This window comes from Xenopus laevis, chromosome 4L, assembly GCF_017654675.1.
Source record: "Xenopus laevis strain J_2021 chromosome 4L, Xenopus_laevis_v10.1, whole genome shotgun sequence".
Classification (NCBI taxonomy): domain Eukaryota; kingdom Metazoa; phylum Chordata; class Amphibia; order Anura; family Pipidae; genus Xenopus; species Xenopus laevis.
Window position 1 is genome coordinate 152,948,450 of NC_054377.1, and position 20,283 is coordinate 152,968,732.

The 20,283-nt window shown below is 38.5% G+C and overlaps 1 protein-coding gene across 1 annotated transcript in view; it reads right to left on the minus strand.

Annotated features, from left to right (window-relative positions):
* Window positions 1-20,283, minus strand: part of LOC108704037 (sodium- and chloride-dependent GABA transporter 3) — a 105,495-nt gene that overhangs the window by 54,672 nt on the left and 30,540 nt on the right. Inside the window, exons 3-6 of the mRNA XM_018240407.2 lie at window positions 20,126-20,260; window positions 10,878-11,018; window positions 10,608-10,698; window positions 2,750-2,882 (exon numbers count right to left, since the gene is read on the minus strand). Coding sequence (XP_018095896.1) covers window positions 2,750-2,882; window positions 10,608-10,698; window positions 10,878-11,018; window positions 20,126-20,260 — 500 coding nt within the window. The remainder of the gene's footprint in view (window positions 1-2,749; window positions 2,883-10,607; window positions 10,699-10,877; window positions 11,019-20,125; window positions 20,261-20,283) is intronic.

Here is a 20,283-nt window from a genome sequence, read left to right on the forward strand (position 1 = left end):
TCGACCATTGGCATCATACATACAGTACACACATGCTTTCATCCCATGCTGTTGGACCATTACCCCACCCCACTTGTAGAACAAGAGTTAATAATCATGTCACTGGAAACATAGAATTTGGGAAGATCTTGTTCTCTACAGCAAATTTAAGGCCCTTTTTACAGCCACCACTTTATTTGCCTAAAAAAAGACATTATTTAGATGTAACTGCAGACTGATTACATTAGTATCTTATTATGCAAATGTATTCAAATTTTGTCTTACTAAAGCTATTTATATGACAATTTACTTGTATCTGCACCCACTACACCTCCACCCGCCCCCCATCATACACAAGCAAAACGAAATAAGAAGATATCAGAGGAAGCAAATCTATCCTTCCAATCAAACAACCACAGGGCTTGACTTAACTACATTGTCCTTCTCTCTATACATCACAGGTTGGCAAACTGCGGGGCAGGCCATAGGGGCTCAGATTTGGGGGAATACCTGTTTGATCTCTTAGATACCCCTGGAAGCCCTAGATAATCGTAATACTAAGACTGAATGGCTGAACAATGGTTTCCTATGTCTGCAATCTTGTTATAAGCTAATGTTGCTCCTCAAATAGATCTTAAACTGCTTCCAGATTTACATCTTTTTGTTTCCACCTACCAACATTTTTGGAATTATGCTCATGTCTTTTCCCTCGTGTCAAATTGAATAAGGTGGTCAGGGTAAGATAATTCTGGACAAGGTAATCATCCCACATATTTGTTTTGAACCTCAAATTAAAATTTGAACTGCTTAGAAAATGGCTCTTTTGATAAATACATGGGATTAGTGATAGGCAAATTTCTCCCAAATTAGCGAATTTCCGGCAAAATTCGCGAAACAGTGGAGAATTTGCAAAAAGCTGTGAAATCGGAAAATTCATGAAAAAATCATGAAATTCAAAGGTTTTCACGAAAAAATAGTGCAATTTGAAAGTTTTCACAAAAAAAACGAGCAATTCGAAAGTTTTCACAAAAATCAAGCAATTTGAAAGTTTTCACGCTAAAATCAATTCAAACATTTTCACTAAAAAAATCTAGCAATTTGAATGTTTTCACAAAAAATCTAGCAATTCGAAGGGTTTCACTAAAAAATCAAGCAATTCAAACGTTTTCACTAAAAATAAATCGTGAAAATCGGAAATTGACGCTGTCGAATTTTCACCGCCGAATTTAAAAATTTAGAATTTAGAAAGTACTGTTTCTATTTGTGCAGATGAGACTAAATTGTGCAGAACTATAGGTTCCATGCTGGATGCTGCCACTTTGCACAGTGATTTGTCTAAACTGGAAAACTGGGCAGCAAACTGGAAAATGAGGTTCAATGTTGATAAATGCAGGTTATGCACTTTGGCAAAAATAATATAAATGCAAGTTATACACTAAATGGCAGTGTGTTGGGAGTTTCCTTAAATGAGAAGGATCTTGGGGTCTTTGTAGATAACAAGTTGTCTAATTCTGGGCAGTGTCATTCTGTGGCTACTAAAGCAAATAAAGTTCTTGTATAAAAAAGGGCATTAACTCAAGGGATGAAACATAATTGTGTCTCTTTATAGGTCCCTGGTGAGGCCTCATCTGGAGTATGGGGGCAGTTTTGGACTCCAGTCCTTAAGAGGGATATAAATGAGCTGGAGAGAGTGCAGAGACTAAGTGCAACTAAACTGGTTAGAGGGAGGGAAGAGTTAAATTATGAGGGGAGACTGACAAGGTTGGGGTTGTTTTCTCTGGAAAAAAGGAGCTTGTGAGGGGACATGATTAGACTTTACAAGTACATTAGAGGACATTCTAGACAAATAGCAGGGGACCTTTTTACCCATAAAGAGAATCACGTACCAGAGGCCTCCCCTTCAGACTAGAGGAAAAGAAGTTTCATTTAAAGGAACAGAGTAGGGGGTTCATCACAGTGAGGACAGTGAGGTTGGGGAATGCACTGCCGGGTGATGATTCAGTTAATGACTATAAGAGGGACTTGGATGATTTCTTGGACAGACATAATACAAAGGCTATTGTGATACTAAACTCTATAGTTAGTATAGATATGGGGATATATCATTTATGTGACAGTAGGGAGGGGTGTGTGTATGGGGCTGGGTTTTACTTTGGAGGGGTTGGACTTGATGACTTTTTTTCAGCCCAACATAATTATATAACTATATGATAATAATCCCTTTTCCAAGAGCAATTATTTATCATTTGAAATAGAGTTGTGAGTAACAGTGATCTGGTGAGAACAATTTGCAAGTCTAAGTAAATGTATTTTGCAAAGTTAGGACATATTGTGAATATATATAAATATCAATGTAATTTCGGGATGATGTGACCTGTACAGATAACACTGTGGCACTGAATTCTCCAATCCTATTTATTTTACTGTAAACGGAATATCCCCAGGAATTTCTCTATTATTGAGTTTGTGAAATATTAATTGCCCCAATATATTTCCAAGATGTTTTTATCCCAAGGGTAAAACAGGTTTTTAGACTGAAGAGGAGCGCGAGCGGAAAAACGGTAAGTTATTTGTTAATAAAGACTTTGCAAATTTAAAGTGTTGTGGTGGTTTATTTTCGTTAGGTAGAAAAATTTTTATGTTACTGGTCCTTTAAGGTATGAAGATACAAATTACGAAAAAGATCCTTTATCTGGAAAACCCCAGGTCCCAAGCATTCTGGATAACAGGTCCCATACCTGCCTGTATTTATCATAAAGCTGAATCTGACCTTTCCTGTGGATTTTGTCCCTTTCCAAATGCAGAAATAGCAAACAGTCCAGGCTCCCAGGAGACAAAGTGCTAATTCCCAGCGGAGATCCCCGATGTGCTCGATTCCATCTGATATGGCCAAAACTCTCCGTCTGTAGAAGATAATGATCCGATTATAAAGAATAATACATGCACATAATATAGATAGTCAGTCTTATGTATCAAGGTGATAGATCGTGACTTTGTTTATCAATCTGGGGTACCCCGATCTCTGTATTCCTGAGAAACAGGCCTTGATATCATTTTCCAAATACAGGCAGGACTTCATTTAAGTCCGATGCCGCTCTAGGCCCCTTAACGTCGCGCATGTGACATCACATACTGTATGCCGCGGAAGTGATGTCAGCGCCCTGTGCGCGAAAAAATAAGCATCCGTGCCGCCCTAGGCACAGACCTTCGGATGCTTTAATATAAATATGCCCCTGAATACAGCCTTGGGATCTGTTATGCCATTTTCTAGAAAATTCGGAATTATGGAAAGGCCGTCTCTTATTGACTCCATTTTTAAACAAATAATTCTAATGCTTAAAGGGATACTGTCATGGGAAAAAAACATTTTTTCAAAATGAATCAGTTAATAGTGCTGTTCCAGCAGAATTCTGCACTGAAATCCATTTCTCAAAACAGCAAACAGATTTTTTTATATTTAATTTTAAAATTTGACATTTGTCAATTTCCCAGCTGCCCCAAATCATGTGACGTGTGCCTGCACTTCAGGATAGAAATGCTTTCTGGCAGGCTGCTGTTTTTCCTTCTCAATGTAACTGAATGTGTCTCAGTGGGACATGGGTTTTTACTATTGAGTGCTGGTCTTAGATCTACCAGGCAGTTGTTATCTTGTGTTAGGGAGCTGTTATCTGGTTACCTTCCCATTGTTCTGTTGTTAGGCTGCTGGGGGGAGGGAAGGGAGGGGGTGATATCACTCCAACTTGCAGTACAGCAGTAAAGAGAGACTGAAGTTTATCAGAGCACAAGTCACATGATTGGGGGCAGCTGGGAAATTGACAATATGTCAAGCCCCATGTCAGATTTCAAAATTGAATATAAAAAAATCTGTTTGCTCTTTTGAGAAATGGATTTCAGTGCAGAATTCTGCTGGAGCAGCACTATTAACTGATTCATTTTGAAAAAAATTTTTTTTCCCATGACAGTATCCCTTTAAATATGATTTCCTTTATCTCTGTAATAATAAAACGGTATCTTGAACTTGGTCCTAACTACCTAATCTTTATAATCTGTATGGAGATCCAAATTACGGAATGACCCCTTATGCAGAAAACCCCAGGTCTCAAGCATTCTGGATAACAGATCATATACCTGTATTATGTGTATGGTGTGGTTTATGCTGTACATTCCACCCAACATACAATATTAGCACCAATCATTATTAATTAGTAGAATTCAGTTTCTCCCTTCTCAAATGAGCAAAAGGAAATATACAAATATGTAGAATTTACAAAGCGAATCTTTTTGCAACACAGTACTAAGAATTCATTCTTTATACAATAACTACTGGTTACAACTCATATTAGACCCCACATTTTTATGCAGAAAACTCAAAAATCTTTTATATTTAGGTTCTAGCCTTTATATCCACAGTACAAATAAACTGCTCCATACCCATGCACCATATGTAATAAAAAAGGCCAACGTTTGTCTGTGTAGTAACCCATAGCAACCAATAGAAATATTTGCTTTTAAAGGGAGTTGTTCACCTTTAAATTAACTTTTAGTATGATGTATAGAGGGATATTCTGAGTTATTTATCTTTTTATTCAGCAGCTCTCCAGTTTGCAATTTCAGCCTTCTGGTTGCTAGGGTCTAAATTATAGAAACAAATTAAGTTTTTGTTCTGGACTTTAGTTCACATTCATTTGCAAATGACTTTTATTTTTTATTTAATGTATTATTTTGTTCTTCTCCAGATTAGCATTTTAATTTATATTTGATTGGTAGGGTCACAGTTACTAGCTCAGGAAGAGTAGTTTTAAACTATTTTTTAGCTTTTTATTCAGCAGCTCTTGTTTGTAATTTCAGCCATCTGGTTGCTAGGGTCCAAACTACCCTAGCAACCATGCACTGATGTGAATAAGAGACTGGAATATGAATAGGAGAGGCCTGAATAGAAAGAGGAGTAATAAAAAGTACGGTAACAATAACCATACATTTGTAGCTTTACAGAGCATTTGTTTTCTAGATGGGGTCAGTGACCCATAAATAGTTTGCTGTAGGGATTATAAGAGCTTTGTTCAAGTTGATGGAAAGATCATTTTTAACCTCATGCCGGATGATTCCTAACCAATATCTCTATGTTGTGGTACAGTAGTTCATGAGCTCATGAGTTGCTCTCCAACCCCTTGGATGTTGCTCCCAGGGCCTTAAAGCAGGAGCTTATTTTTGAATTCCAGGCAAGTTTTGGTTGTATAAAAATCAGCCAAACAGACTCTCAATGTAGGTTGACAGTCCACATAGGGCCTACCAAATGGCCAATCACAGCACTTTTTTACACCCCAAGAACATTTTTCATGTTAGTGTTGCTCCCCAACTCCTTTTACTTCTGAATGTTGCTCACAGCGGGTTAAAAAGATTGGGGATCCCTGCTCTATAGGAATCTGGCAGGGGGCATTATTGGCAACAGGCAACTGGTTTTATTCAAGGCCAAAAGCAACATAGAGTAATGGCTCTGCTGTGATGCATCCAACCAGTAATATATGCCAGGCATTTTCATACACTTTCTGTACTAGCAATGCCTATTTATATACCTATTTTTTTGCCGATTAAAATGCCTATTTATTTGCCTAGTTATATGCCTATTTATTTGCCTATTTATATACCAATTTAATTGCAAATGTATATACTTATTTATTTGCCTATTTATATACCAATTTATTTGTCTAGTTATATGCCTATTTGTATGCCTATTTATTTGCCTATTTATTTGCTTATTTATATGCCAATTTATTTGCTTATTCATATGCCAATTTATTTGCCTATTTATAAGCCTATTTATTTGTCTATTTATATGCCTATTTATTGCCTACTTATACACCTTTTTATTTGTCTATTTATATGCCTATGTATTTGCCTATTTATAAGCCTATTTCTTTGTGTTATATACTGTATACCTGTTTCAGCAGAAAGTGACGTCATGTCATTGCTGTGCTTTTAATTGAAATTTAGTCCATACAGTAACATGTTTAAGTGACTTCTCTCAGCTGGTAAAACACTGCTTTATGGATAAATAATGATGTTGAGTACATTTATGCTCTGGCACTTTGCACGTGTATTAGTACATAAGACCTCGTATCTTCAGGGCTAATTTTCTCATCCTTCAGTCTGACCAGTGAAATGAAACAATAGGTACTGAGAGACGCATGGTCTTGATCTCTGAGCCTGGAGAGTTCTGTTTCCAAATGTCTAAGGCAGGGGTGTCCAAACTACGGCCCGCGGGCCAAATGCGGCCAGCGATCCAATTTTAATTGGCCCGCAGCAAAGAGCAGAAGAGGAGCCGAAGTCACAGCAGCACGTCGCAGTGATTTTTTAAACTTTCTGTCACTCCCCCTCCCTCCCAGAAACCAGGCATGAAAAAAAGCTACAGTGCTAAAAAAAAACCCGTTCTATCCTCTGGCTCAACTCCCCCTTCGATAGTTTTACAACTAAAGCTGGCCATAGACGCAAAGATCTGATCGTACGAATCGAGGATTCGTACGATTTTCGGACCGTGTGTGGAGAGTCCCGACATTTTTCGTCCGGCGGAGATGGGTCGTTTGGTCGATCGGACAGGTTAGAAAATTTCTGTCGGCTGCCGATAATATCTCTGCGTGTATTGCCCATCGTACGATTTTCAGTGGGAGACTGTCACTAGCTTTGGTTGGACATAGATATCGTACGATTGCTGTCAGGGGCAGAACATTGCTGATCTGTTCTTTAACTAATCTGACTGGTAAGACTTTGATCTGAATGGTTAGTGGCGGGTCGGGAGATGTGAAAGTCCAATCGTACGATGATTCGTACGATCGGATCTTTGCATCTATGGCCAGCTTAAGATCTCCCTTACATACCTGCCCTTCCTCTTGCTGCTGCCGGCTCCCCCCTCCCTGCCAGAAACTAAAGGTGGACTCCAACTGTGACTTACTTCCCTGCTGCCGCACATTCATTTCTATGTGATCACTGAGAGACGCGAGTGTTGAATGTGCTGCAGCTTGTTCCTGCTTATCAGCGATCACGTAGAAATGAATGTGCTGCAGCAGGGAAGTAAGTCACAGTCGGAATCCACCTTTGGTTTCTGGCAGGTAGGGGGGAGCTCCAGAGGGAGTGCTTGTGTGTAAAGGAGGAGACAGAGTTTTAAGCTTTTTTTTCATGCCTGTTTCTGAGAGGGAGGGGGAGTTACAGAAGGTGAGTGTCTAACGGAGAGAGAATAAACAATTGAAATATAAATTATTATAGACTACAGAGGCTGGATGTGGGGGTGGGTAAGGGCTGGCTATGGGGACAGAAGAAGATCAGTGCAGTAGGGCACTAACATACCATAATGGCTTCACATTTAATTTTGCCTGGATCCAGCAGCTTCATGAATACTTAATGGTTCGAATCAAACAATGTCAGGCTGATTGGTCGGCCCCCACACATTTTCATCTCACCAAATCTGGCCCTCGTTGTAAAAAGTTTGGACACCCCTGGTCTAAGGCTTCAAGCACTGGGATTTCTTCTGGGGAAACGCTCTGCTGTGTTTTTCATTTTCAGTTTCAAAACATGTTCCTCAACAGAATGTTTTCCGTGCCACCTACACACCATTAGAGCCCGAGCGTAACCGAGTGACAGATATTGCTCTCCTACTCATTGGCACACATTTGTACATGGAAAACATTTTAGTTTGTTTGGGGAAATCACTAACACACTTTGCTGAGGTTCTGCTTAGGGGATCAATGGCTCTGGGGCAATTTTAGGATTTTCTTTGGAGAGGTGGGGTAAATGCCTTCTGTGATTTAAATATAATCAAGGTGTAGATGCAGCCCCTGTATGGCACTGGCATAAATACCCATAAATAACCAAACTCAAATAAAAGGGGTCATTTATCACCAGGGTATAAAAGGTGCAGAATAAGCACCTGCCTGCCAAACTTGACTTTAAACATGGCTTTTTAGAACCCCAAGGTTGATTACAGGAAAATAAAAAGCCTATTGACCACTGCACCAGTAGGGAGTGTTAAACTGAGCCTATCTCTGTACCTGGCTAAAAATGTCAGTTGTGTGGTCCTGTATCATTCTCCCTTTTGACCCCTAAATAAAAGTTCTTTTTCTAATTGACTACAACCATATACTCCTGCCCGGCTGCCCTATTTTGGGTGTCTCTAGCCCAGTGCTTCACAAACTGTGGGGCTCTAGGGAGGCTCTGAAGCATTGCTTTAAGAGGAACTGGCCAAAGGTTTATAAAGGTGAGATTTGTAGAGAATGCCTAATGCTCTAACACAGTGATCCCCAACCAGTAGCTCGTGAACAACATGTTGCTCTCCAACCCCTTGGATGTTGCTCCCAGTGGTCTCAAAGCAGGTGATTATTTTTTAATTCCAGGCTTGGAGGCAAGATTTAGTTGTGTAAAAACCAGTTGTACTGCCAAACAGAGCCTCAATGTAGGTTGACAATCCACATAGGGGCTACTAAATGGCCAATCACAGCACTTATTGGGCACCCCAAGAACATTTTCATGCTTGTGTTGCTCCCCAACTCCTTTTACTTCTGAATGTTGCTCACGGGTTCAAAAGGTTGGGGATCCCTGCTCTAACATATACCTCTAGAACAGGGGTCCCTTTTTTACCCGTGAGCCACATTCAAATGTAAAAAAAATTGGGGAGCAACACAGGCATGAAAAAAGTTTCTGTGGGTGCCAAATAAAGACTGTGATTGGCTATTCGGTAGCCCCTATGAGAACAGGCAGCCTACAGGAGGATCTATTTACCAGTACACATGGTTTTTATCCAACCAGAACTCCAAGCCTGGAATTCAAAAATAATCACCTGCTCTGGGGTCACTGGGAGCAACATCCAAGGGGTTGGTGAGAAACGTGTCACTCACAAGCCACTTGTTGGGACTCACTGGTCTAGAAGATCTCCTTCAGGGTTAATATCTGTGCAATTTGGGGATGAAAACTTATTTGTTCTTGGTAATATAATTTCCTATATCTGTAACTCTGGTATAGGCTAAAGTGGCCTTAAACGGGGGGTTTGAACTGAAAAAGTCTGGAATCCTAACGTAACACAACCTTTTGCTTTATAAATCCCATCATATTTTTCTAGTAAAAAGCCAGTGTGCCACTTCTGACAGATCGGCTTGTTTTTCCCTCGTCGGTGACACATATTTACGTATTCAGCAACGGCTCCATCAATTTGGAGAGTTATCAAGAGGCTTGTTTGTGTAGAAGAGCTAATGAAAGCAGATCCTGCTGGAGGATTCCATTCCCCCAGTATTTAGCAGCAGAAAACAAAAACCAGCACTTGATATTATTATTTATGAGCCAGATGACTGTATAACAGGGAACACACTTCAAAGAATCTAAAAATCTGAATAATTCTTTTCTGGGATCTGTAACTGATTTTATAGACATTATAGTAACAGTTAGATGCTCCCTTTATCATTTGAAATCTTTTTTATTCCAATATATTGAGCATTATCCGTTCAGTAAGTGCAACCAAAGGCCGCTGATATGTCTTAAAAATATATGCTCTATAAGGCTACAACTGTATTGCTATTGCTACTCATCTTTCTATTCAGGCCTCTTCTATTCATATTCCGGGCTCTTATTCAAATTAATTCATGGTTGCTAGGGCAATTTGAACCCTAGCAACCAGATGGATTAAATTGCAAACTGGAGAGCTGCTGAATAAAAAGCTAAAAAGCATTTAAAACTACTCTTCCTGTGCTATGACCCTACCAAGCAAATATGAATTAAAACGCTAAGCTGGAGAAGAACCAAACTAATAAATGAAATAAAAAATAAAGGTCATTTGCAAATGAATGTGAACTAAAGTCTAGCAAAATGAATAAGTGGATTTATTCCTACAGTATATCTGCCTGGAGTGATGCAAAAGAACCGCATTCTCCACCATTTTGTGGACATTTTAATGATGATTATTTTACCATTGTTTTCCCCAAAAGCATTTAAAGGGGTTGTTCACCTTTAAATTAACTATTAGTATGACCTAAACATTACTTTTCAGAAACAATATGCAACTGGTTTTCATTTCTTTTTTTTTTTTGTGGTTTTTTTTTTTAGTTATTTAGCTCTCCAGTTTAGAATATCAGCAGGTATCTGGTTGCTATGGTCTTGTTTACCTTAGCAACCCACAGTGGTTTGAATGAGAGACTGGAAAATGAAGAGAGGAGGGACTGAATAGAAAGATAAAGAATAAAAAGAAACAATAACAATAAAATTGTGGCCTCACAGAGCAATTGTTTTTTGCTGCCAGGGTCATTGACCCCATTTAAAAGCTGGAAAAATGTAGAAGAGGAAGGCAAATCATTAAAAAACTATAAAAAACGATATAATGAAGACCTAATGCAAAATTGCTAGGAATAGGATGCTTTAAGGAATACTGCAAGTTAATTTAAAGGTGAACAAACCCTTTAACAATCCTAACCCCATTCTGTCACTTTCTAAACCTTTGTCCGATTATTTTGTTTTCCCATCCCAGGTATAAAGCTTATATAGAGCACTCAGTATAGAGAATGGAGCAAATCCATAAACAATGTGTAAATATAGAAACAAAGTGAAAATACAGCAGTTGAGAGACATATTCTAATACTCATTGTTACTATACTCACTCCCAGAATTCCATGACCGGAGAAGTGGCGTTTACAAATGATATCTGACTCCCGTTACTCATGTTCAGTTTTTGAAATTCCACACATTTGTCTGCAAAAATAAAGATTAGAAACGTCAAATGCCCACGATTTCAAAGATTTTCTTTGCTCTGTTTGTTTGATACAATGAGGCATAAATACAAACGTTCAGCTTTCAGCAGACGGGGCTCATCAAGTGGGAATCATTAATGAACCAATTGAAGAGATAATTAGGAAATAGGATGGAAATACCTGTATTCCATTTGTGTCCACACGTTGCCCAGGGAAGCTCCGCAGAGAAGCAGTTGAACAGGTAGAAAATAGCCCAGGCCAAAATGATGATGTAATAGACGTTTAAATGGGCCTCAATCACCTGAGTAGCATAACCAATACCTAAAAACAACAGAAAACGAAATAAATTGCACCGACCTTCCTGGTTGTAAACACATTTCCCAGCACAATAAAGTGTCTTTTATTTAATAAGTAAATGAGCAATAAACTTGTACCAACAGGAAATATATGACGCTGTAGTAAATAGTTAAATAGAGGGCTGACATTCTCATTTTAAATACAAGGCCAAGACCATGTAAAAAAAATTAGAGCACTCATAGGAGTGAAATTATTTATTACTAGTTTTCCACCAATATATAATTGAACATATCATTTTTCCCATGAGTGCTTCAATTGATGATTATAAATAGATAAATGATAGTTGGATAAATAGATGATAGAGAGAGAGAGAGAGAGATGGATAGATAGATAGATAGATAGAGAGAGAGAGAGAGAGAGAGAGAGAGAGAGAGAGAGAGAGAGAGAGAGAGAGATAATAGATAGATAGATAGATAGATAGATAGATAGATAGATAGATAGATAATAGATAGATAGATAGATAGATAGATAGATAGATAGATAGATAGATAGATAGATAGATAATAGAGAGAGAGAGAGAGATAAATAGATGATAGAGAGATAAAGAGAGAGAGAGAAAGAGAGAGAGAGATAGACCATGTGCCCAGAAACAACTGATCAGCACCCTGCCCACCCAAGACTCCCACCAACTGACAAAAATAACACAAAAAATAAACAAAGTCAAAGAGCAATACGTCTGTGACTGGAGGAATGAAATATCAAATTCCCAGAAATTTTCTATCGACCAATCACTGGGGAGAGAGTACAGACTGGCCCCATATCTGGAAAGGCTACAGAACCCCAAAGACAGACAGATGGTGAGTATGTACAGACTGAGTGCCCACAACTTGGAGATAGAACAGGGACGGCACAGACAGACCTACAGACCCAGAGAGAACAGACTGTGCCAGCGATGTGACCAGGAGACAGTGGAGGATGAGGCCACTTCTTGCTACAGTGCCCCAAATACTCAGCACTGAGGGACCCCCACTTCCAGAGATTCTCCAGTCACATCCCAGACTGAGAGAGAGATGATAGATAATGATAGATAGAAAGATAGATATAGTTAGGGTTAGGATTATATTTACAAATTGTTTTATTTCCATGAGATGAATCTTAAATTACATTTTCGTGATAGATCCCCTTTAAATTGCCATAATACCAGAATAAAAAGGTCTGGTTGTACTTCCAAGTCTTTTGTAAGACTGACGTATGGAGTCATCCGTTGTCTCTTATCCCAAAAACAATCTGCCTCCTTTCATTCACATGATTGTACCGTCTCCTCATCTGCTTATAGCACAGAATCCTCATTATTTCTTATCAACACCTCACATACTGTACTTACACTGCCCAGCCATGTTATTATCTTATTACTAATATTATCTAATAGCAGCAGAGGGATGTCCAATGTTATCCCACCCATTCACTCACAGACATTGCTACAGAAATCTGTCCTTATTCAAACTTGGACTTTTCTTTTGTAACCAAATGATTGTTCTGTTATAAACTCACAAGCTTTATAATATTTACCTCTACACAATGAATTCTTCAAATCATGTCACCGACACACTATCATACACATTATTGGGGAAATATCATTTATTATGACGAGTATTCCTTCCAAACATTTTGCAGATATTCTTATAATACAAGTCACCCCACAAATTCATTGAACCCCATAATCAGCAGAAGATACACAGCATTTGTTGTCAGCGAGTCGTACAGAATGGGCACAATCTCCCCATGTGCCAACACTCTATATGGGGCTAGTTAAGTGGCAAGTAATATATCAGCTGGAGACGGCACAAGTCTCTGTGTATTGGGTCAGGGGCTGTCGATCTCTACTAGGAGTGACCACCCTACGGTACATCGACGGCTCTAATGTGGAGATCGTCAGAAGCACCAAATTCCTTGGTCTCCACCTGGCGGAGAACCTCACCTGGTCCCACAACACCAGCTACTTAGCCAAGAAAGCCCAACAGCGCCTCTACTTCCTGCACAAACTGGTACTATATATACACACCACTGTACTCCATTGTATAAATAAATAGTCATTGGATACAATTGTTCTCTATGAGCACATCTGCACTTTATCATGTTCTTTATCATGTTCTTTCTACTGTCATATCACAATGATACACCATCATGTCTGACGTTTAGCATTATTTACTGTACATATTACATCTGCTGAGTGTGTCCTGTCCTGTCCTGTCCGGTCCTGTCTAGTGATGGGTGAATTTGCGAAACGGCAAAAAATTCGCGAAACGGCGCCCGTTTTTCGAAAAAATTTTTTTGATGCCGGCGAATTTTTGGCCGCGAATTTTCGCGGGCGTTTCGCAAATTTATTCGCTAGCGGCGAATCGCGCAAATTCGCTGCGAATTCGCGCCTGGTGAATAAATTCGCCCATCACTAGTCCTGTCCTGTCTTGCACCAGTTGCACATTTTTGTCTGTTGTCCGGTACATCTATGTTGTGTGTAGCACCAGGGTCCTAGAGGAACGTTGTTTCCTTTCACTGTGTATTGTACAAACGTATATGGATGAAATGACAAGAAACTCACTCTTGACTCTTGACTCTAAAATAAAGGGTGAGATGTGCTGTAGATGTGCCATGTTATAGAGAGAAAAGGAAAGTAAGTAGACATTGCTCAGACGCACAATAGTTTATTTTGCTGTGATTTTCTGAAAAATGTCACAAAAGGGGCTTTGAGCTGCACAACTAGGGATGGGCGAATTTATTCGGCAGGCGCGAATTTGTGGCGAATTTGCGCAAAACGCCAGCGAAAATTCTCGCCAAAATTTTTTTTCAAAAAAACGTTTCGCTAATTTTTTGCTGTTTCACGAAATTCGCGGATTTTTTGGCGAACCGAAACGGCGCAAATTCGCCCATCACTATGCACAACTAATGGCAAATAAAAGCAAAGTGCAGTTTTGTGCCATTTTTGGGGCCTCGTCTCTGCTCAAAGTCTCTGCTTAAAGTGAATGTATCCACACCAGTTCCCTAGCATTTTATTGGTAGCTTCTAATTGTTCATGTTTCCGTTTTATATGTCCAATACACAGGGCTGTATTTATTTATATATAGGCATTATATAGTGAATAAAGTATCCCCTCTTGTAAAATATACTGTAAGGATGTTATAAATTACCGAGGAGTTTCATGACCATATAAAAGTACGAGGCCGAGTCATGGAACTCCGAGGTAACTTCTAATATCCTCATATTTTACAACTGGGGGTACTTTATTTATTATAATACACAAGTTTCAGTGAGTCATGTGACAGAAATGACATCAGAACTCACCGTTTATAAGGATATAATTTACAAGATATTCATGGCTCTTGTGTATTATATAAATATATATATAGTGCCCTTGATGCCTCTGTTCCAATGTATATGTGATACAGGTAGAGGACTGTCTGGGCTTGTACTGGTGTAATATTCTATAGTTCTCTCAAGCTTTCTCTTTCAGTCCTACAATTATCAATGAACTGTGATCGAGAGCAAGAGTGGGGAAGAATAAATGTAAAGCCCCCATTTAATAACAGAGGGAAGGATTGACATAAATAATCACAAAAAGTGGCAGATTGTTACATTTCTAGCCCAAAAGCCGCTGTCCTTGTTTGCGTTGTGTGAAGTAGAAAACATTGAAGCAGAATTCGGTTCTATTTCAGTGTTGATGGGATTTGAGGAAACAGAAACGGCTTCTGATTAAGCATCAAACTCTGTTCCATTAAACTGAAGGGAAACAAACGAGTTGTTGATACTGGAATAGAAATGAGATTCATGTTTCACACATTTTATTTCACTTTTTCTAGGAAAGGAACATTTCATGGATTCTAGAGTAAAGAAGCATTTCCAGTGAACGGCCGGAGGAAATTGTTTAAAGCGCTCGTTCACATTTACATTCATTTTTAGGGGCAGATTTATCAAAGGTCGAGGTGAATTTTCGAATAAAAAAGAATTCGAATTTCAAGCTATTTTTTGTGTACTTCGACTAGGGAATTTTTAAAAGAGACAGTACATGATAAATTTTGATATTCGAATTTTTGCATTTCAAAATTTATCATGTACTGTCTCTTTAAAAATTTTACTTCGACCATTCACCATATAAAACCTGCCGAATTGCTGTTTTGGCCTGTGGGGAACCTCCTAGAAGCCATTTCGAGTCAATTGGTGGAGTTTAAAAAATCCAAGTTTTGTGGGAAAAAGTTCGAATTGAATTTGATCGAATTCGTACAATTCGAATTCGGCCAAATACGGACCTATTCAACATAAAAAAAACTTCGACTTAATTTCGGTTGGTCTTTTTGAATTCAAATTTCGAAGTTTTTTCAATTCGAAAAATCGACCCTTGATAAATATGCCCCTTAGTATGTTGTACAATTATTCATTCTTAGCAACTATTGGTCTTTTTATTTTTATAGTTTTTAAATTCTTTGCCATTTTCTTCTGACTCTTTCAAACTTTCAAATGGGGGTCACTGACCCCATCTAAAAAACAAATGCTCTGTAAGGCTACAAATGTATTGTTATTGCTACTTTTTATTCCTCCTCTTTCTATTCAGGCCTCTCCTATTCATATTCCAGTCTCTTATTCAAATCAGTGCATGGTTGCTAGGGGAATTTGGACCCTAGCAACCAGATGGCTGAAATTGCAAAAACCACAAATAATAGAAAATAAAAACCTAGTGCAAATTGTTTCAGAATATCCCTCTCTACATCATACTAACAATTCATTTAAAGGTGAACAATCACTTGGGGAGGGTTATTTACTAAAATCTACATTTTCTAATTATTCAAATAAAAAAAGTCTGACCAAACTAGAATCCATGATTTGACCTTATTATTATTTTTTTAAAAAAGTTTGAAATCAAGCGAAACAACCGAATAGTGTGATTATTTTCCCAGCCACTCCCTCCTGACGTGTTTCGCGCTATTGGGCGATTCATCACCTTCTCTAATGAAGCGCCCAATAGCGTGAAATGCATCAGGAGGGAGTGGCTGACATGAGGTAGGCAGACTGAGGGTGACACTGCTTTGTGGTGTTATATGTTAGAAGTTTAAATTAATTAATGTGATTTACAGTGATGGGCGAATCTATTCACCATGCACGAATTTGTGGAGCATTTCCGTGTTTCACCAATGAAAAATAAACTTGCGAATTCTGCAGCGTCAAAAAAAATTTTGGACGCGCGTCCGAAACGCCGCTTGTGTCAAAATTGCACCAATTGACTTTAACACCAGCGTCAAAATTGACGCGAGTGACTTATCGGACGCGTGTCCAAAATTGGATGCGGGCGTGGATTTTTGATTTTCATGATTTTTTTGAGAAATTTATCCATCACTAGTGATTTATATTGGTATGGATTAATTGCACAAATAAATGTTTTAAGTGAGTTGCTGTGCACATTTCATAAGTTTTTTCCCGAAAAGCCGGATTATCGGGCAAATTCCAACGCGGACCACAGAAACTTCAAAATAGGACAGGGACCTCTGCCATTGACTTATACACAACCTCAGCAGGTCTGGGATGGCTGATGTTCAGATTCTACATCTCGAAAAATTCAAGTTTAAAAAAAAAAGCCCGAAAAATTCAAGTTTTGTCCCAAAATGTCCAACTAGAAAATCATATAAAATTTCAATAAACCCAATAGGCTGGTTTTGCCTCCAATAAGGATTAATTATATCTTAGTTGGGATCAAGTACAAGATACTGTTTTATTATTACACAGAAAAAGGAAATCAGTTTTAACAATGTGAATAATGTGATTAAAATGGAAATGGATGTTCTCCAGCCAACACTCAAATGCCCACAAGGCCTTTGACCTGAGAATGAAAGATTTTAGCAGGGCATTCTGGGAGTTGTAGTCTTGGCTAGCAAACTGAGAAGCAAATAGCCAAGGACAGACAGAAACTGCTTTCAGGTGCAATTTCATATACAAATATCTATAAAATCTTTGAAGATATACAGTAATTATTCCTTATTGGAGACCAAACCAATTTATTGGGTTTATTTCATGTTTATATGATTTTCTAGTATACGTAGGGGGTTATTTACTATTATCCGCATTTATCTGATTATTGAAAATAAAAAAACACTCCAATACCAGATTCAAACTTATTTATTATTTAAAAAGCTCAATTTAATCGGTTTGTGTAAAAACTTGTTAAAAATCAAGCGAAAACCCGAATCGTATGATTTTTTCTTGTTTTTTTCCCCAAAACGCTCGATTTTTTTCAGGCTTTTTCTCAAAAATCCCACATTTTTTGGATATTTGCCCAAAAAGCCCAGGAAAGGTTTCGGGCTAATTCCAATGCAGACAACAGAAACTTCCAAATCGGATAAAGACTCCTGCCATTGACTTATACACAACCTCAGCAAGTCTGAGATGGCGGATTTTCGGATTCTGGCTTTTTGATTTAATAAATCTCGAAAAATTTGAGTTTTTTAAAAATAAAAAAAAGGAAAATTTGAGTTTTGCCCCAAAAAGCCTGACAAGAGTTTAGCAAATAACCCCCTTAATGTGTGAAGATCCAAATTACAGAAAGATTCCTTATCTGGAAAACCCCATATCCCGAGCATTGTGGATAACAGGTCCCATGCAGTATCTTTGTTATAGGAAACAACTGCATCAGCAACTGGTTGGCTCACCCCCAGCAAATCTGATATTTTAAAGTTAAGACTTAAACCAGTTACATTTTTAAGCAGGGCCAGAAGTAAAGGAAGGGAGAAGAGGCACCTGCGTAGGACCCAGGAGCTACAGTGGATGATACGCTGCATATTCCTTCTCTCATTCTTTTTTTCTTTAAATCAATTTAGCACCTACTCATAGATACTTGCTTTCTCCTAAATATACGGGTGCAGCTGTTTTGTGGATCTCTCCTTCCATATACCTATTTTCTTCAGCAGGTAGCATTTATTGGTCACCTGTTTAGAAGCAAATATCTTATTGGTTGCTATTGGTTACTGCATACCTCCAAACTGTCCCATTTTTAGAGGGACAGTCCCTCTTTTGACAGCTCAACCCGCAGTCCCTCATTTGTACTGGAAAGTCCCATTTTTCTCTGCACTGAACAGCCAGAAAAAAACCCCCAAAGTTTCTCACTTAATTGACTTTTGGCAGAGAGCCCAGAACAGCCACAGCTGCAGATAAGATACTTTTGTAACAATTTCAAGATAAGCAAATAAGTAATTGTAACAATATAAGATAACAAGATGTTAGACACAGCTTAAAGGGCAATTCAATTTCATTAGCAAAACTGTAATAACTGGAAAAAAAACACAGAAATATGTTCAACTTTCATAACCTGCCAAAGTTTGTAAAATGAACATGGTAATTAGTGGGTGTGGCAACAAAATGGGCGTGGTCAAAACATTTGCAACTTTTTGTCCCTTTTTTTATTTCCAAAGTGTTGGGAGGTAAGTTACTGCTCCTGGGCCAACGTGGTGCCTTATACTGTATTACATATAGGGGTTTTTCCATGAATGCCATGAAAGTTATTAAAAGATCCAAATATTAAGGGGCACATTTACTTAGCTCGAGTGAAGGAATAGAAGAAAAAAAACTTCGAATTTCAAATGTTTTTTTTGGCTACTTCGACCATCGAATTGGCTACTTCGACCTTCGACTGCGACTTCGAGTCGAACGATTTGAACTAAAAAACGTTAGACTATTCGACCATTCGATAGTCAAAGTACTGTCTCTTTAAAAAAAACTTTGACCAAGTACTTCGCCACCTAAAACCTACCGAACATCAATGTTAGTCTATAGGGAATGTCCCTATGGGCTTCCTAACAATTTTCTGATTAAAATTCTTTGAATCGTTTGATTTTTCCTATGATCGTACGATCGTAGGAAATGCGGTAAATCCTTCGACTTCAATATTCGAAGTCGAAGGATTTTACTTCGACGGTATACAAGATATACAAAAACCTCTAAAAATGTGAGTCAGACAATAACTATTGAAAAAAAAACAGGAACCTTCTAAAAGTCCTAATGGATTAAAACTGGTCCCATAGGAGCAGCTACCCTTGAATTCTATGAGACCTCATCAGCTTTTGATTGGCGCCATTTTGTATTTATTTTTTCATGGGTTTTACACTTAGGGGCCGATTCACTAAGGGTCGATTTATTAACCCTCGATATTCGACTAGGAATTAAAATCCTTCGACTTCGAATATCGAAGTCGAAGGATTTAACGCAGATAGTTCGATCGAACGATCTAAGGATTATTCCTTCGATCGAACAATAAAATCGAATCGAACGATTCGAAGAATTTTAATCCAATGATCGAAGGAATATCCTTCTATCAAAAAAAGTTAGCCAAGCCTATGGGGACCTTCCCCATAGGCTAACATTGACTTCGGTAGCTTTTAGATGGCGAACTAGGGGGTCGAAGTTTTTTTTAAAGAGACAGTACTTCGACTTTCGAATGGTCGAATAGTCGAACGATTTTTACTACGAATCCTTCGAAGTCGTAGTCGAAGGTCGAAGTAGCCCTTTCGATGGTCGAAGTAGCCCAAAAAAAACTTCGAAATTCAAAGTTTTTTACCTTCGAATCCTTCACTCGAAGTTAGTGAATCGGCCCCTTAATAAACTCAATGTTTTTGAATTTTAGAGAAATAGGAAAAGAACACATTTTTAGAGAAAAGATACAATTCCTGGAAAAAAAGAAATCTGAGTTTTAGTGAATTATTTTATGGCTTTTGAATGTGGGATATAAGTAGAGCACCGAGAGATACACAAGAATAACATACAAACTCCCAAGTAGATAATCCGTGTCTGGAATCAATCCCATCAGCCCAGGAATGCCTTAACCATTGCCCACCGGGGGTTCAATCGCTGATTGGGTATTCGGGTCTGGCCTGGTGGGGCCAACAAGAGCCGGGACCCATTGGCTTTTTTCCCTGGTGTCCCACCAGCCCAGTGTGACCCTGCATATAATTTGTACGTGATTATTTCCCCTTTATTCATTTATAGCCCTGCATTCTTGCTACTGCCCTATTCCCCAGTTTATAGAAATTATGAGGAAGGGAATATCCTGTGAAGAACTTATGGCGTTTCAAACACATCAAAATCAAGTCCTACTTTACCTTCAAAGAGTGGACAGACCTTCCTCCAACAGGTAATTCCTCCTTCACTAGTAAACTGCCCCAGGGCCGTCTCGAGGAAGAAAACAGGGATTCCACAGAAGATAAAGAATATCACATAAGGGATGAAGAAGGCGCCTAGAAAACAAGAAGCAGAGAAA